Here is a 15169-nt window from a genome sequence, read left to right as displayed (position 1 = left end):
TGATGATTTTCGAATTGCAGAGGGTGCATATTTCTTTGATTTGAAATGTGTTTTGAAATACCAGTTTAATACATTTTTTAAGCAGAGGTGTTTTGCTCTTCACATCATGCAAACATTCAAGTGCCAATATTTTCTAGAATAACTGAAAAAAGTACATACCTTCCTTGTTTTTTGTTTATTTTTGTCTCCTTCCAAATAAGAAGTCCATAATATCATCACTCCCTTCATTAAAAATCATATCAAATTTGCAATATAGGACAAAATATTTGCAAGAAGACATTTTTGTTAGATTTATTTGAATTTTGGGGGATTTTTGCTTAGAAATTTTTACAAAAATTTGAGGAATTTATTTTGACATTTTCTAGCAATTTGATTTGACATTTTTTTGGGGGGGGGGGGTTGCTTAGAAAAATTTAAAGTATCTTCTTGAAAGTTTGATCTATTTATTTGTAAATTTTGGGGAATTTAATTTTAATTTCTTTGGAAGTTTGTTTAGAAAATTTTAGGTATTTTAATGGAATTTTTTTAACATCTATTTGTACATTTGGGGAAATCTGATTCAAATTTCTGGGGGAATTAGCTTTGAAACCTTTAGGTAAATTCATGAAAATTTAAGAAATTTATTAGTAAATTTTTAAGAAGTTGATTTGATTTTTTGGGGGGCGGGGGCTTCAATTTTGTTTGGTATTTTCATGAGTAATTTTTAGTTGTTTTCTTTGAATTTTTTAACATTTATTTGTAGATTTTGAGAGATTCGCTATAAATATCTGGGGGAAATAGCTTTGGGTGTTGTAATATAGAATGGTTTATAAGATGAGGAACCTGAAGAATAATCACGTCAAACTGCAATCGCAATGTTGGGTGAAAAAAAAAAATCGCAATTAGAATATTTTCCCAAATCGTTCAGCCCTAGTAATATATATCCTATAGCACTTAATATTTATAATTTCATTAGTTGACATTATCAGTTGCACTCAAATATAGCCAAATGCAGTTGGATGACACATATAAAGCCATTTTAACGCCACATACATACAACATGCATTACACGTCAATTTAACTCAAACTTGATTCACTGCCCATCCCTAACGTAAGGTGTTAATTTAATTCAGACAGCAAGTTGGTTTTTTTTCCCTTCCTACGCACCTGTATCATGAATTAGCGTAGCTTTAAAGCTTTGTTAAATATCAAAACATTACTTACTGTATAGAGATAATGTCGTTTTAGCACACGTGTTATCGAGCAGAACCGAAATATCGACCTTTATAACAACTTCACTACAAATGCAGCATGGACACCGTTTAACTGACGTTATAAACTCCATTATAAGATGATATGCATCAGATACACTTGTGTGTATCATCTTAGGCATAAAACTCAGTAAAGTTGGGACAGTTTATCCATGCACTTTCTCTATAACTGCGTTAGTTTAAAACGGCGCGTGAAAACGAGACAAGCCATTAGCATCACAGCTAATCATGATAGCTAAGTGAATGACGTCGTAGCACACGCGCTCATCTAATTATTATGATGACAAATTAAAATCTAAACAACCAGTGTCTACAGCACAAAATAAGAAAATAAAAATTCAGACATCACTGTCTTGTTGTTGCTGGCTGTGTTTACCATCCATTCATTCTCGTTAGCTCGTCGGCTAACGCTTGTAGTTAGCGTTAACTAAGCTTGCAGCGTTGTTGCTTAATTACCTGCTCCTCTAACCGCTGAATTTCGGCTTCATTTTCCTTCTCATCCTCAGAAGAATCGTCCTCTTCGTCGTCTGAATTTTCCTCTCCCATGCCTTCCTCCTCCTCGTCTGATTCCATCTCCCTCTCCTCCATCCCTGCATCTTCCTCTTCCATATCTTGTAACTGCGTTTGCTCTGCGTTGCTTGACGCTGCCATGTTGGAAAGGCTGTCTGCCTGGTAACAGCCTAACAAGCCCGGAGGAGTGTCGTGAGAGGTGGAGCCTGTCACTGACTGACCGGACCCACCGTGGATCCTCCCAACCGTGTGACGGCTTCTCTCAGCCGCTAGAAGGGGCTACTTCACCCGGAGCCTTCCTTGCCTCCCTTGTTTGTCAACAAAACCCTGTCGTCCTCACTCGGGTGTACTCGTTGATTTCCGTCCATCATCGGCGTCTAAACATGGCGATGGTCTCTTTACGAAACTCAGCGTCCTCGCTGTTGTTGTTTAGCAGAAGGTTATTCGGCCCTCAGCTAAATGCGCTTTGCTCTTATCACAAAAAGGTAAGTTATTGTGTTTTAAAACTGACAACTTAGAGTAAAGACGAAACAGTAAGTCTAAAGAGTTATTGACTGTTAGCATTAGCTTTCCGTGCTATCTGACAGTAGCTAAATTTACAACACTGTTATCTCTTTAACACGTGAGTGAAAAGAAAAGAGCAGAAATAGGTCACTGTCTGTTTGTGACTTTTTAAAGGTGGTGGACCACTATGAAAACCCCAGAAATGTGGGCTCTTTAGACAAAAACAGCAGGAATGTGGGGACTGGATTGGTGGGTGCACCAGCCTGTGGAGATGTTATGAAACTACAGGTAAGCTGGAGGTCAAAAACATGGGGTCAGTACGGCCCTGTCACTGCTGTCACCACTTTCTGCCTACAAATCAACAGTCAATGTTTGACTTTCTGGTGTTTACAGATCCAGGTAGATGAAAATGGGAAGATTGTTGATGCAAAGTTCAAGACATTTGGCTGTGGATCAGCCATCGCCTCCAGTTCTCTAGCTACAGAGTGGGTGAAGGGGAAGTCGGTGAGTGACACTTCTAAGGGAAAGCCTTAACAACTGCTGCTTTTGTTGATGATGATTTGTTAAAAGTTTTCTGTCATTCTGTAGGTGGATGAAGCGCTGAAGATCAAGAATACAGACATTGCCAAAGAGCTCTGCCTTCCTCCAGTAAAGCTTCACTGCTCCAGTAAGTTAAAATAAACATCCACAAAACAAAACAAGAAAGCCGTCAGAACATAGCCACTTCTACCAACATATATAAATAAGTTTTTAAAACTCTACCAGAGGAATTATCCTCGATCCTTAACACCGTCATCGTCATATAAAGCGGCAAAAGGTCAGAGTAATGGATGGAGCCGGTTGGCTTACAGTGCCCGGGGAAACAGGGTGATCATCCAGAGCAAAATGGCTTGAAATTAAGTCAAGTTAATCAACAGCTGAGGCAGAGTTATGGTTTCGATTTCAAGAAACTGATTATCAATGTGACACTTTATCTGTATGAGATTGATAAACTGCTCTGCACCCTGCAGACACGTGCTCTGCAGGTTTTGGTAATATGACAGCCTGCTGTCTCTTTAGAAGTTTTAAATACCGATACAGCTCATAGACATTTTGCAAGCACATAACATTTATGGCGTCACTCACGACAATGGATGGTGGTAGTGTCTTTATTGCCGTTAGGCTAGCATGCATTTTAGATGACAGTTTCGTTTTAGCTGTAATAGGAAGCAATAAAAGTCAGAGAAAGTAACACAGTTGAATCACCTCAATTAATTTAAATGTCAGTGACTGTCCAACCCTGCAGTTTACCTTGAGGACACTCACAAACAGAGCAACTTGAGGGGGTTATCGCATTTAAAGACACAGAGATGCACCAAAACTTTTTAACCAGTTCTTTTGTATTTTATCTCATATTTTCAACTCTTTATAATCCCATAGTTTGGCCTGTCAGGCTCACAATGTAAAAAATTGAATCATACTTTGACTTTCAATTTCATGATTACAAAATTTACTTCATATTTTCACTTTTTTAACATATGATTTTGACTTTCCTTCTAATATATTTGAAAGTTTCTAATTTATTTGTTTAAAAACATTTTTCAATTTCATGGTTTGACCTTTTTGAACTAATAAATTTACTTTTCTCATATTTTGAGCCTTCAAACTTATCTTTTTCACTTTTTAAATTTTAAATTTTCGTTGATCAGTGCTTAGTTTTTTCATATATCTTTACTGGTGAAACAAGGTTGACAGTTTATTGTTGAAAAGGGACCCTGTTAGGCCCTCAGATTAGACCTGAATCCAGAATCTGGCCCCTGCTGTGGTTGAGTTTGACACCCCTGGCATAGATGTTTCATTTAGACCACAGGAGGCTGTGTTAGAGTGTGGAAAAGGGGTAATAAGTCACCATCAGTGGGGTCATCTTTTGTTCAGAGCAGTGTAGCAAACTGTTCTTTTCCTGCCTAACGTGCATCTTAAACTCTTCAACTCTTTTCCTTTCAGTGCTCGCTGAAGATGCCATTAAAGCTGCGCTGTCAGACTACAGAATAAAACAACAGGACAAGAAGGAGGACCGTGCAAAAGCTACGAGTTAATGTGATTAACAAGACACCTCATCTCTGATACTTCACTAAAACGCTGTTTGGAAGACTGGTTACCATTAACAGATCTCTAGGAGTTTTTAGCCTCATGGAAATCTTTTCATTATCATTCAAGTGCCAGGGGTAAAGGTTTAATACATGAGACATTGTTTCTTAATTGATTCTGATGTGGGTTTGAAATGAGGGGTATTTTAAGACACTATGATCCTTAATTTTTTTTCTGCTCATTGCAAAAAAAAAGTGCATCTTGAATAAAAAGGTGTGTTTTTTCTTTGTGTATCTTTGGCATTTAGGCTTTATTTGGCTTGATTGTGTTAATTCTTTGTATGAAAATGCAGTTCTGCTGAAATACACATACAAAAGCCTGATACAGAATAAAGGATGAGACTGTTCATATTGAATTAAACATTTAAGAAACCCTAAATGTGTTTGTGCCGTCATCCACCTGATCCTACGCCCAGTGGAGCCACCCTCTGTCTCTGCAGGAGAACCTTCTTTAGTACGAGCAGCACTGCAAACATCAGGAAAGACACTAACAGGCACAACACAGCGAGCAGAGCGATGACTACTGCAGAGTCTTGCTGTGTGAGGGGTTGTGGATTAGGAGTGGGCCACAGTGCGTCTCTGTTTGTGGAAAGAAAAGGTGGTGTTTCTTCTGCAGAGGTTGCATTGTTAGGAGGGTTTTGAGCTGTTATGTTGCTGCATTTCTGCTCCTCATAGGGAAGAGGTGATGTGGTTTCTAAAAGAGGAGGGACGACTGATTGCGTGTTATTCATGGATACACACTCCTCATATGTTAGGGTCTCTAAAGAGCGATAGTCAGGTAACGGTCTAGTCCTGGGAACATCTTCTGAAGAGAAACTGGAAGTGTTTTTCTGTGGTATTTGCTCTGAAAAGTTGCTTTCAGTTAAGTTTGGAGCAGGAGGCTTTGTCTGAAATGTCTCTAGCTTTCTGTCTGAAGCAGGGAAGTTGCGTGTCCTCTCATTGGGCATCAGGACCCGAGGGCAGATGGCCATGACAGAGAGGTTCAGAAGCAGGCGGTGAGCAAGATGGACAGGCTCGCTGCACACTAGATCTGTAGCCATCTTCATCCTGCCGTTCAGCAGCCAGCGGTACAGATAAAGGATGTCACACTCACACACCCACTGGTTGTCTGTAAGACCCACAGATCTGAGACGAGGCAGGCCGTCGAAAGCACTCTCTGGGACTGAGCGAAGGCAGTTGCTGTTGATGTTCAGGACCTGTAGGTTGATGAGAGTGGACAGCGAGGGCAGGTCCAGGACAGAGATGCAGTTTGCAGAGATATCTAAGTGAGTCAGAGAAGAAGGGAGATTCATAGGCAGGATTGTCAGTTTGTTCCCCTTCAGGGTCAAAACCCGCAGCCTGTTCAGGCCCTCCAGAGCTCCCGCTTGGATGGCACGGATGCGGTTGTCCTCCAGATCGAGCCGAGTGAGGTTCCCAAGTTGTCGCAGAGCTCCTGAGGTGATGTAAGTGATGCGGTTCTCTTGCAGCAGCAGAGACTCCAGGCTGGGTGGAAGGCCACGAGGGAAGCGGGACAGAAGGTTGTGACTGAGGCTGAGCTCCTGCAGGCCGGAGAAAGGCCGCAGCACGTGGTCCACATTGCAGAGCAGGTTCCTGGCCACAGACAGAGCAGAGGTGCTGAGGGGGACAGAGCGAGGAAGGGAGCGGAGGCCCAGAGACTCGCACAAAACCAGAAATCCTGGATGAGGGCAGCAGCAACCAGGAGGACAGGGAGACATGACGAGGCAGGTTATAGGACAGATGTAGAGAATCAGGAGGACGCCACATCTGCTCCAAAGCATGACTCACTGTTGGGGATAAAAGAGAAGAAATAGGTGGATGAATCAGAGCAGACAGAAGACATCACTCATAATCAAGCCTCTGCAAATTTGACTTGAAAGTTGAACTGTAGATATGATACCAAAGTTTAGAGTCTGGCCACTAAAATCTAAAGTTGGGCCTCATTCACAAATATCTATCTATACATAAACTGCTGAACTGCTCTCTCCTGTGTGTTATGTTTGTGCTCGTACGCTGAAGGAACCTGCACGTTCCTCCTAATAAGCATGCAGAAACACCCCTTCTATGCCCATATAAGGGCATGAGACTGCAGGGTCGTTTTCAAACACAGATGGTGCACAGGTGCAAGAGGAAAAGAGGCAAGATGTCGGTAACACGCAAACTTAAATAAACTGTGAAAGTAATCACAATACTTTGAAATACTTCGATAATTCTAAGGTGGATGCGGTTGTGCTCCAAATGACACCAAAACAGGAGGATTTAATTCTATTTTTAGCACCACTAGTGGGTATAAAACATATGCCACAGACGCATTAATTGGATGAAATCACTGGTTTGGATGGTGTTTTCATCAGAAATGGCATGCATCGTTCTTTCATAAGAAAATGATTTATTCAGGATAAGTTAAAAAGTAAATTTAAAAAAGAAATTTTGAAATTTCTCAACAGCCATGACAAAAAATCATAGAATCTGCAGAAATCTTTGCATTTAAGGGGCAAAGCTGAAATACAACACTGAATATTTTTGACCTTTGACCCCTGTGCCGCATTAATACTGAGAGGCATCGGTTTTGGAGTGGCGTATGCTTCCATCCAGACATCTTCTTTTAGGGAAAGAGTACAGGGCCGAGACTGGCCTACATGCAGTCCAGACCTAACCTGGCATGCCAGATGGATGTGTGAAACACTGTCAAAACTAAGTTTTTCTGTTCGTCTTGGTTTTTGGCAGCATTGCCACTGTAATCAGTAACAGGTGTTGTTTGGCAGTATTTGTGGAAAGTAGAAGGTGTAGAGGAAGCGTCTGGTGAGTCAAAAGAGGAGTTCAGCGAGCACTCAGTATTCTGAACCAAAGTGCTATGTCCAAAGGAGGAGGTTGTGCCGTTGGAGGTATCGATGGTGTCTCGATCCTTCAGTCTTAGTGTCCGTAGAACCCAGAGGTCCAGGTGTGGGTCTGAAGGTGAGGACGTCTCGAAGGAATCGGAGCAGAACTTGGCAGTGAGGTTCCTGCAGACTCAGCTGATGACCGCTGGTCTGTAGAGGTCCATTATCATCCTTTATGAGTCTCCTCTTCAGCCTCCTCCCTCCACTGGTAAACCTCTCATAGCCAGTGTTTGGGAAAGGGCAGAGCCTTTGAAAAAAAACTTGGAGGTTGATTGGATGAACGTTCTGTCGGTCACATCTTCACGGGCCAATCAGAGCAACAAAACATGCAACATAGCCGCTATGGAGCTGCACCCCTACGGAGGACTAAACTCCATAGAGAACTGCATAAGGCAAACCATGGCGACTGTAGACGTGTCAGTACATGACTTTTGACGTTTTCGAAAAGAAAACAACTCACTGCTGTTCTTTGTTCTGAAATGTCGTCAAGTTCTGATAAAACTGGCGCTTTAGCAGCATCCACGATAATCTCCTCCGCCATAATTGCACCTGTCTCTTGTTGCTGCTTGTTTACGTTTCCGCCGCGCCCAGAAGTACTGCCCCTCATCGCTGATTGGTCCTGTCACTTTCTTACCAGGCCCATACTATTCAGATGGGAGCTTTGCAAGATGGATTCACCAGTGAGAAACACAGAAATGGGTGTATCCATCTGCCATGCAAGGTTAGTCCAGATCTGTCTCCCATTCTAAATGTGCATAATGAAGCCAAAAATAAGACCACGTAAATCCTGGACTGTTGAGCAATCTAAGATTAGAGTACTGTGCAGAAGTTTTAGGCATGTTTGGGCCAAAATTTGACCAAGAGTACCTTGATGCAGACAAGATGGTCGACATACATCCAATCCATACCAGAAGTCTCAACCAGAAGTCCGTACGTCTAAGGTTAGGCTTAGGCATTAAAACCCAAGTGGTTAGGATCAGCGTAAGGCAGTGGGGAAGGTGATATATTTGAGATCCAGCACCAAGGGTTAGGCTACGACACGAAAAAGACTGACAAACACTGGCAGCTGAGTCCAACACGAAGAAGAAACTTCCGCTTGGGACTTCCAGCATGGATTTATAGCAATGCCCATGTCGGCCATCTTGACTGCAGTTGGGTTCCTTTTCAAATTTGAGACTGAAGTAAGGCTTGTAATGGCGAGTACACCCACCTGAGGGCCCCATTGGGTAGAAAGGAGGATTGACACAACCCTGGTCATGCTTTGGATGTCTTTCTACATTACCAAGGGCATGGGAAAATAATCTGATGAAAACAAAACATAAAACACAGCTTTAGGGTAGAGTTATGGGTAGATCTGGCGCTTAAACATCGCCTGGGGTACTGTTAGGGCGGGTAGGAGGGTTGCCACAACCCCCTGGTTGTCGTGTATATGTTCCAAGCACCTGAAAACTGTTGGTGGTTGCTGGGCGTATTACCAGGGGTACAAAGGCCCAGACAAAAGAAATGCTGTTAAGCTCAACCTTGGCTGCTATGCAACACACGTACATGTCAAATGTGTCAACACTGACTCTGGCCGCCCTCCCTCCTCTCTTCATCCGGGGGTTGTGGAACATCAGGACCTGTGAAGAACCGTTAGTGCTCTACATGCTTAAAACTTCTGCACAGTACTGTACATCAAGCAAGAATGGGAAAGACTTCCTTTCTCAGTGCCTTCAGTCCTCAGACGCTTACAGAGGAAAACGTGATGACACAGTGGAAAAGATGATCCTGTCCTGACTTTTTGGAACGTGTTGCAGGCATCAAATTCAGAATATGTGTATATGTCCGTTAATAAAGTGCAACATTAAACACATTGTCTTTGTTCTTTATTTAAATTCTGTTTTTACTCTTATTTTATGCAACATCCCTTTTTTGACTTTGGGGTAAGATATCTGGTTGGATTTCAGACTCCAGAAAAATATTAACCTCTTTATAATAAAGCATGCTCAATAAGGAGTAATAAATGTCCTCATTAAGGGTTAGTTCGTCATTCATTAGCTGTCCTTCACTATGGCACAGACCTTTTACTTGAATTAATTAATTAGATCCTCTGATTATACGATAAGAGCTCTCAGATGGACGGAGGGACAGTCTAACTTAGCTGCTATTATTTCATGAACTCTATTAACAGCAGACATGATTTCCTACTGGCTTTTTTTTTTTTTTTTTTACATATGAGAGCAGTGAGGCTTAACAGTTCAGAGAAAGTGATAAACGACCTTTTATTAATGACCAGACTCTCTGTGACCCCCCTGACTGCCCAAAAGTTCTCCAAAAACTGTAACGCTGATTTATAAACCCCATCAGAGAGTGACTGAATGAAAGCTCATGCACTCACCATTGCTGCCGTATGTTCAGCTCCTCTGCAGAGATGTGACGGTTTATCCTCACATGATCTGGAGATGCCTTCTGCTGCTGTCGAGAGTTTCCTGAAGATGCTCATCAAAGTTTAACGACAGCCTTAAGGTGCCATGTTACCTCTTCTGGATCCTCTTCACCATTCAGACTGACTGAGCTATTATTGTTGTCAGTGACAGTCAGAGAAAGGGTCGCAAAACAAAGAGGAACACAGCTGGAGAAGAAATACGAGAAAAGAGGGAGCACTGTTGTCTGAAATATTCCCTTATCGGCTGTAATTAAAGGCCCATTTCACTCAAAAATAACATTAACTCTATCAAACAGGTGGAGAGTCAGAAAGCAGTGCTGGGACGTCCTGTGGCCTTTTCTTCACCTGGTGGGAAGAGTGAAAGTGGGCTAGTATTTTCTCGAATTATTTAGCACCTCTTTGACAAAAGATCAGGTTATCTGACCCCGGTGCGAGGCTGTGTCATGGCTCATGTTTCAGCTGTCACAGTGTTACAGCGGCCGTAGAGCTGCTGTGCCGTCATGGTTGATCTTTGATCCTTGGCACAGTGACCCACATATTTTTATAGGTCTACAGGGACGAGATTTCTCTGGGTTTGATTTTACAACCTGACAATTTGCCCCACAAGACTTTGAGCACAGCTTTTGGCCCAGTGGTTGATGGTTTTATCAGGTGGTGTGAAAACTTATTTTTAAATTTGATGGTCATGTGATAAACTGTCACTTTAGCACCAGCATGCAGTGGCAGTTTTAGTAAAGAGGCCCTTTCCCATTTAGTTAAAATCAAACTGGTGGTTGACAACGTAGCTTGAAGAAGCTCTTCTCAGGGAGGCTAACAGAGAACTACAGCACAAATGAATCCACCAATCCATTGTTTCCATATGTCTATAGGGATCTAACTAGAATTTACTTGATAAAGCAGTATCTTGTGTTATCTTCTGTTTGGGCCAGTGGTGAGCCATTTGGCAATCACAGATCCGGACTATGCCGATGATGCTGTGATCCTGAAGATGTCCTCATGTGGGCCCTCAACTTGTTGCGTGAGGAGGCAGAAACATTGGGAATGCACGTCTTCTGAGCCAAAAGGAAGATCCAGGCATTCAGGGACGGTTTGGATGTTGGGTCTGTGGATGGTTAGAGCGTGGAAGTTATAGAGCAGTTCCCCTATCTTGGCAACGTTATCCATCGATCTGCAAACTGCCAATCTGAGATCAACCACAAACTAGAGTGATGGGTTCACTTGGCAAGGTGGTGTGGCACTCCCAGTATCTCAGTCCTTGGTCCTCCTGGTCTTACTAGACTCCTAACGAGGCCTTGACTGAAGGCCAGAGGTGCCAGCTGGACCCTTGACAACTTCTCTCTGGTGCATTTTTGGGTATCATTGGTAGGACAGTGTGTCTAATGCTGATGTGCTCAGGAGAGCAGGGATGGGAGAGGTCATCTTCGCTTCTATGAGCACCGAGCATGCTTTGTTAGGCCTGGTCCAGCTCACTGCATACTGGATGGGTGCCTGAGACTTGTTTGGTTGGACCAGAGGGGTGGCTGCATGGGTCCTGGAGGAGTCAGCCGGAAAGATGCCTGGAGAGATGAGCCGGAGCAGGCCTGGATGAAGGCCATGAGGCCAGAACAAGGTTTAAGGTTTAAAGGGATGCTTCAACATTTTGGCAAATTCCCCCACTGCCATAATTCCTATAGTCTTAGTAACAGGTCCATTTCCTGTAGTTGTCGATGCAAGCTGTTTCTAGATCTGGGGGGACTGTTAAACCAGCTGCACCGCTAACGCTATGTTAGCAGACAGAATCTTTGCTTTCCCTCATCAAACTCATCAAATACACAATCCAACAACTTCAAAACGCTCTCATGGACAAGTTATGACCTGCACATTCACCACGCTATGAAATAATCATGGAACATTACGAGACGGAGATGTTTTAAAGCTAAATGCAAAGCCGGAACTACACTCCAGACATGGCTGCTGCACTGTGTCACTCCGCCCAGTGGTTTACTCAAGAAATAGTTCCGAGTATTTGCTTCACGTATCGTAATGTTACATAATTATATGTTATTGTTTCATAGCGTGGTGAATGTGCAGATCACAACTTGTCCATGAGATGGACAAGATTGTGCTGGATTGTGTATTTGATGAGTTTAATGAGAGAAAGCAAAAATTCCGTGTGCTAAAATAGCTTTCACGGTGCAGCTGGTTTAACAGTCCCCCCAGATCTAGAAACAGCTTGCACCGAAAACTAAAGGAAACAAACCTATTACCTAGACTATAGGAATTATGGCAATGGGCGAATTTGCCAAAATGTTGAAGTATCCCTTTAAGAGGCACCGGCATATGCTACCATACCTGACCTTAGCTGACCTTAGCTGAGCTTAGCTGAGGGTTACTGGTCCTCCACCTCAGGGTTTACATTCACTAAACAAAGTTAAATTGAGAGCCCTCCTCACATTTACTCACAGCCTAAAAACATCAGTAAGTGTTTGAGCATCATGGCAAAAACCAAAGAAATCAGTTCAGACTGGAGAAAAAGAATTGTTGATGCTCACAAGGCAGGAGGAGGATCTACAAAGTTATCACAGCGTTTCCAAGAGTCAAGAACTGGAGTGAGAAGGATGATGAAGAAATCTGAAGAGAGCCACACAGTCCAAAACAAGCCTGACAGAGGGAGGAAGAGAAAGATTTCATCACCATTGAGACCCTGGTTGTTCTAAAGGGGGTCATCATGTAGACTCTGGTAGTTCTAAAAGGGGGGTCATCATGTAGACCCTGGTTGTTCTAAAGGGGGTCATCATGTAGACTCTGGTAGTTCTAAAAGGGGGGTCATCATGTAGACTCTGGTAGTTCTAAAGGGGGTCATCATTTAGACCCTGGTAGTTCTAAAAAGGGGTCATCATTTAGACCCTGGTAGTTCTAAAAGGGGGTCATCATGTAGACTCTGGTAGTTCTAAAAGGGGTCATCATGTAGACCCTGGTAGTTCTAAAAGGGGGTCATCATGTAGACTCTGGTAGTTCTAAAGGGGGGTCATCATTTAGACCCTGGTAGTTCTAAAAGGGGGGTCATCATTTAGACCTTGGTAGTTCTAAAAGGGGGTCATCATTTAGACCCTGGTAGTTCTAAAAGGGGGTCATCATGTAGACTCTGGTAGTTCTAAAGGGGAGGTCATCATTTAGACCCTGGTAGTTCTAAAAGGGGGTCATCATGTAGACTCTGGTAGTTCTAAAGGAGAGGTCATCATTTAGACCCTGGTAGTTCTAAAAGGGGGTCATCATGTAGACTCTGGTAGTTCTAAAGGAGAGGTCATCATTTAGACCCTGGTAGTTCTAAAAGGGGGGTCATCATGTAGACTCTGGTAGTTCTAAAGGGGGTCATCATTTAGACCCTGGTAGTTCTAAAAAGGGGTCATCATTTAGACCCTGGTAGTTCTAAAGGGGGGTCATCATGTAGACTCTGGTAGTTCTAAAGGGGGGTCATCATTTAGACCCTGGTAGTTCTAAAAGGGGGGTCATCATTTAGACCCTGGTAGTTCTAAAGGGGGGTCATCATTTAGACCTTGGTAGTTCTAAAAGGGGGGTCATCATTTAGACCTTGGTAGTTCTAAAGGGGGTCATCATTTAGACCCTGGTTGTTCTAAAAGGGGGTCATCATTTAGACCCTGGTAGTTTTTGGTTTAGTGAAATAATTTCATTCTTGTGTGAAAGGTAAAATTATGTTAGAATCCAAGTATTCCATCAGAGCACAGCGTGTCATACCTGCACTGTCCACATGAGGGCAGTATTTCATTGCTACTATAAAGAGAGAAAAGCTGCTGTTTGTGGACTAAATCAATGTTTTCTAGATTTTGTTCCTTAAACATGAGCTTGTGTTAGGTCAAAGGTCTCCGTTAGTGCCCTTGTTTACTTCAGCTGAAATATTCAGCAGTCTTGTACGGTAGCCAGTGAGGGACAGTCATGTTTTTGGGTGTGATGCTGCTCCAGCAGTCAGAGTGAACAGAGGTGTAACCGTGCTGAGGGTTGAAATGTGGAGTTAGAGGACAGCTTGTGTTTCAGATAGAACCAGTCTGACATTTGTGTAATGATTTTAAAAATAGTCCCCCATGATTTGTGAGTGGACGCAGCTCCAAATTACAGATTCCACGGTTAAACATAATGTGCGAGCAGAGAGCGCGGGCTTCATCTTTTTTAGATCGTCCTCGCCTTTTTCTAATTTTAGGCTCCCTTCAAGGCTGCAATCGTCTGATAACATACGATTTTTCCTCTGCTTCATCTCCAGTAAGGACAGAGACATCACCATCATCATCATCATCATCATCATAACTTTAATAAACAGACAAGAATTTTACAAACAAGAAAAGAGTCACAGAAACACGTCTTCCTGGTAACTTCTGAAGACGATCATTTGAGGTTCAACAGCAGAGATTATACAACGTCAGGTTCATAAATCATAAAAACACAAACACAGAAGTTTATTCAGCATGTTCATAAACATTATGTGGTGGAGGCTGAGTTTTTACTGATAATCTCCTCCTTGTAATCTAAAGTTTGACTCAAATAAACAAAATCATAAAAGCACTCTTAGGTTTTGATTGTTTGGCCTTCTTTCTTTCCCTGTGTTCAAATTTCTGACTCATTTTGAATCATAACGTTAAAAACAAAACTCATAATTTATCATATACAGAAGTAATACTTAAAAACAAAAACCCAGATTGACAAAGTTTTAAACCAAAGAGAGCTCTAAAAGGTGAAAGGTTTGGGATTTAGGCATTGTCCCTCTATTCTGGGGACTTTTTACTGAATCTCCTGTTAAAACTCTCCGAGACTTTTCCTGTAAATCAAAAGAAATTCTAAAGGATTTTCATCAGTATTTTTAAGATGTTTTACAGAATCTTTTCCAGCAGGTTTCCAGGAATATCACTGGAATTTTTACTGGTAAAAAGGTTTAGGATTTGATCTCTTTGTTGCGTCACATTTTGAGCATTTCAGAGCACTGGTTCTCATCTGGTGGGTTGTGGCCTAAACGTGGGTCGTGGAGCCCATTCAGGGGGGTCGTGAAAATGTGCCTGGAAAAATCATGTCAAAGAGTCTGTGATGTACGGAAGCCCTGAGCAGACACACAGCTGTACATTTCTGTTGCTGTCTAAAGATTGAGCTTTTGTTTAAGATGTATTTAGAGTTTGGGATGGGATCAGTGGGACCTGATACGCTCTAAAACCTGGGCCTTGATTTTGAACAGGAAGTAGTTTTCACCATAAATTATGTCTGCATATGAGGACAGTAGGTTATCTCACTGTCCACATAACAGAACGATCATTTCTCCTCTTGTAGAAAGTTATTTCACAAAGAATGTTTTTAAAGTGCTAAAGATGGCTGCTCCAAGTCAAACTCATAAACAGCACCACGGTTCTCATGACGGCCCCGTCTCTGCAGAAACATCTCTGAGTAGCTTTATGAGCCGTGGCCAAATGGAGACAGACATTAAAATAATCTGATGTCATT

At 42.3% G+C, this 15169-nt stretch overlaps 2 protein-coding genes across 2 annotated transcripts in view; one reads left to right on the top strand and one right to left on the bottom strand.

Moving 5' to 3' along the window:
- Nucleotides 1-1987, bottom strand: part of sart3 (spliceosome associated factor 3, U4/U6 recycling protein) — a 30960-nt gene extending 28973 nt beyond the window's left edge. Inside the window, exon 1 of the mRNA XM_041786896.1 lies at nucleotides 1707-1987. Coding sequence (XP_041642830.1) covers nucleotides 1707-1901 — 195 coding nt within the window. The 5' untranslated portion in view covers nucleotides 1902-1987. The remainder of the gene's footprint in view (nucleotides 1-1706) is intronic.
- Nucleotides 1988-2087: 100 nt separating this feature from the next.
- On the top strand, nucleotides 2088-4763 carry iscu (iron-sulfur cluster assembly enzyme). Its single transcript, XM_041786897.1, has 5 exons — nucleotides 2088-2245; nucleotides 2439-2552; nucleotides 2658-2768; nucleotides 2853-2931; nucleotides 4248-4763. Exons 1-5 carry the CDS (start codon nucleotides 2144-2146, stop codon nucleotides 4337-4339), a joined length of 498 nt encoding a protein of 165 aa, XP_041642831.1. The 5' UTR covers nucleotides 2088-2143; the 3' UTR covers nucleotides 4340-4763.
- Nucleotides 4764-15169: the final 10406 nt, after the last annotated feature.

Source organism: Cheilinus undulatus, linkage group 5 (assembly GCF_018320785.1).
Source record: "Cheilinus undulatus linkage group 5, ASM1832078v1, whole genome shotgun sequence".
Classification (NCBI taxonomy): Eukaryota; Metazoa; Chordata; class Actinopteri; order Labriformes; family Labridae; genus Cheilinus; species Cheilinus undulatus.
The sequence above is the reverse complement of the archived record's forward strand: the minus strand, read 5'-3'. Positions and strand labels throughout refer to the sequence as shown.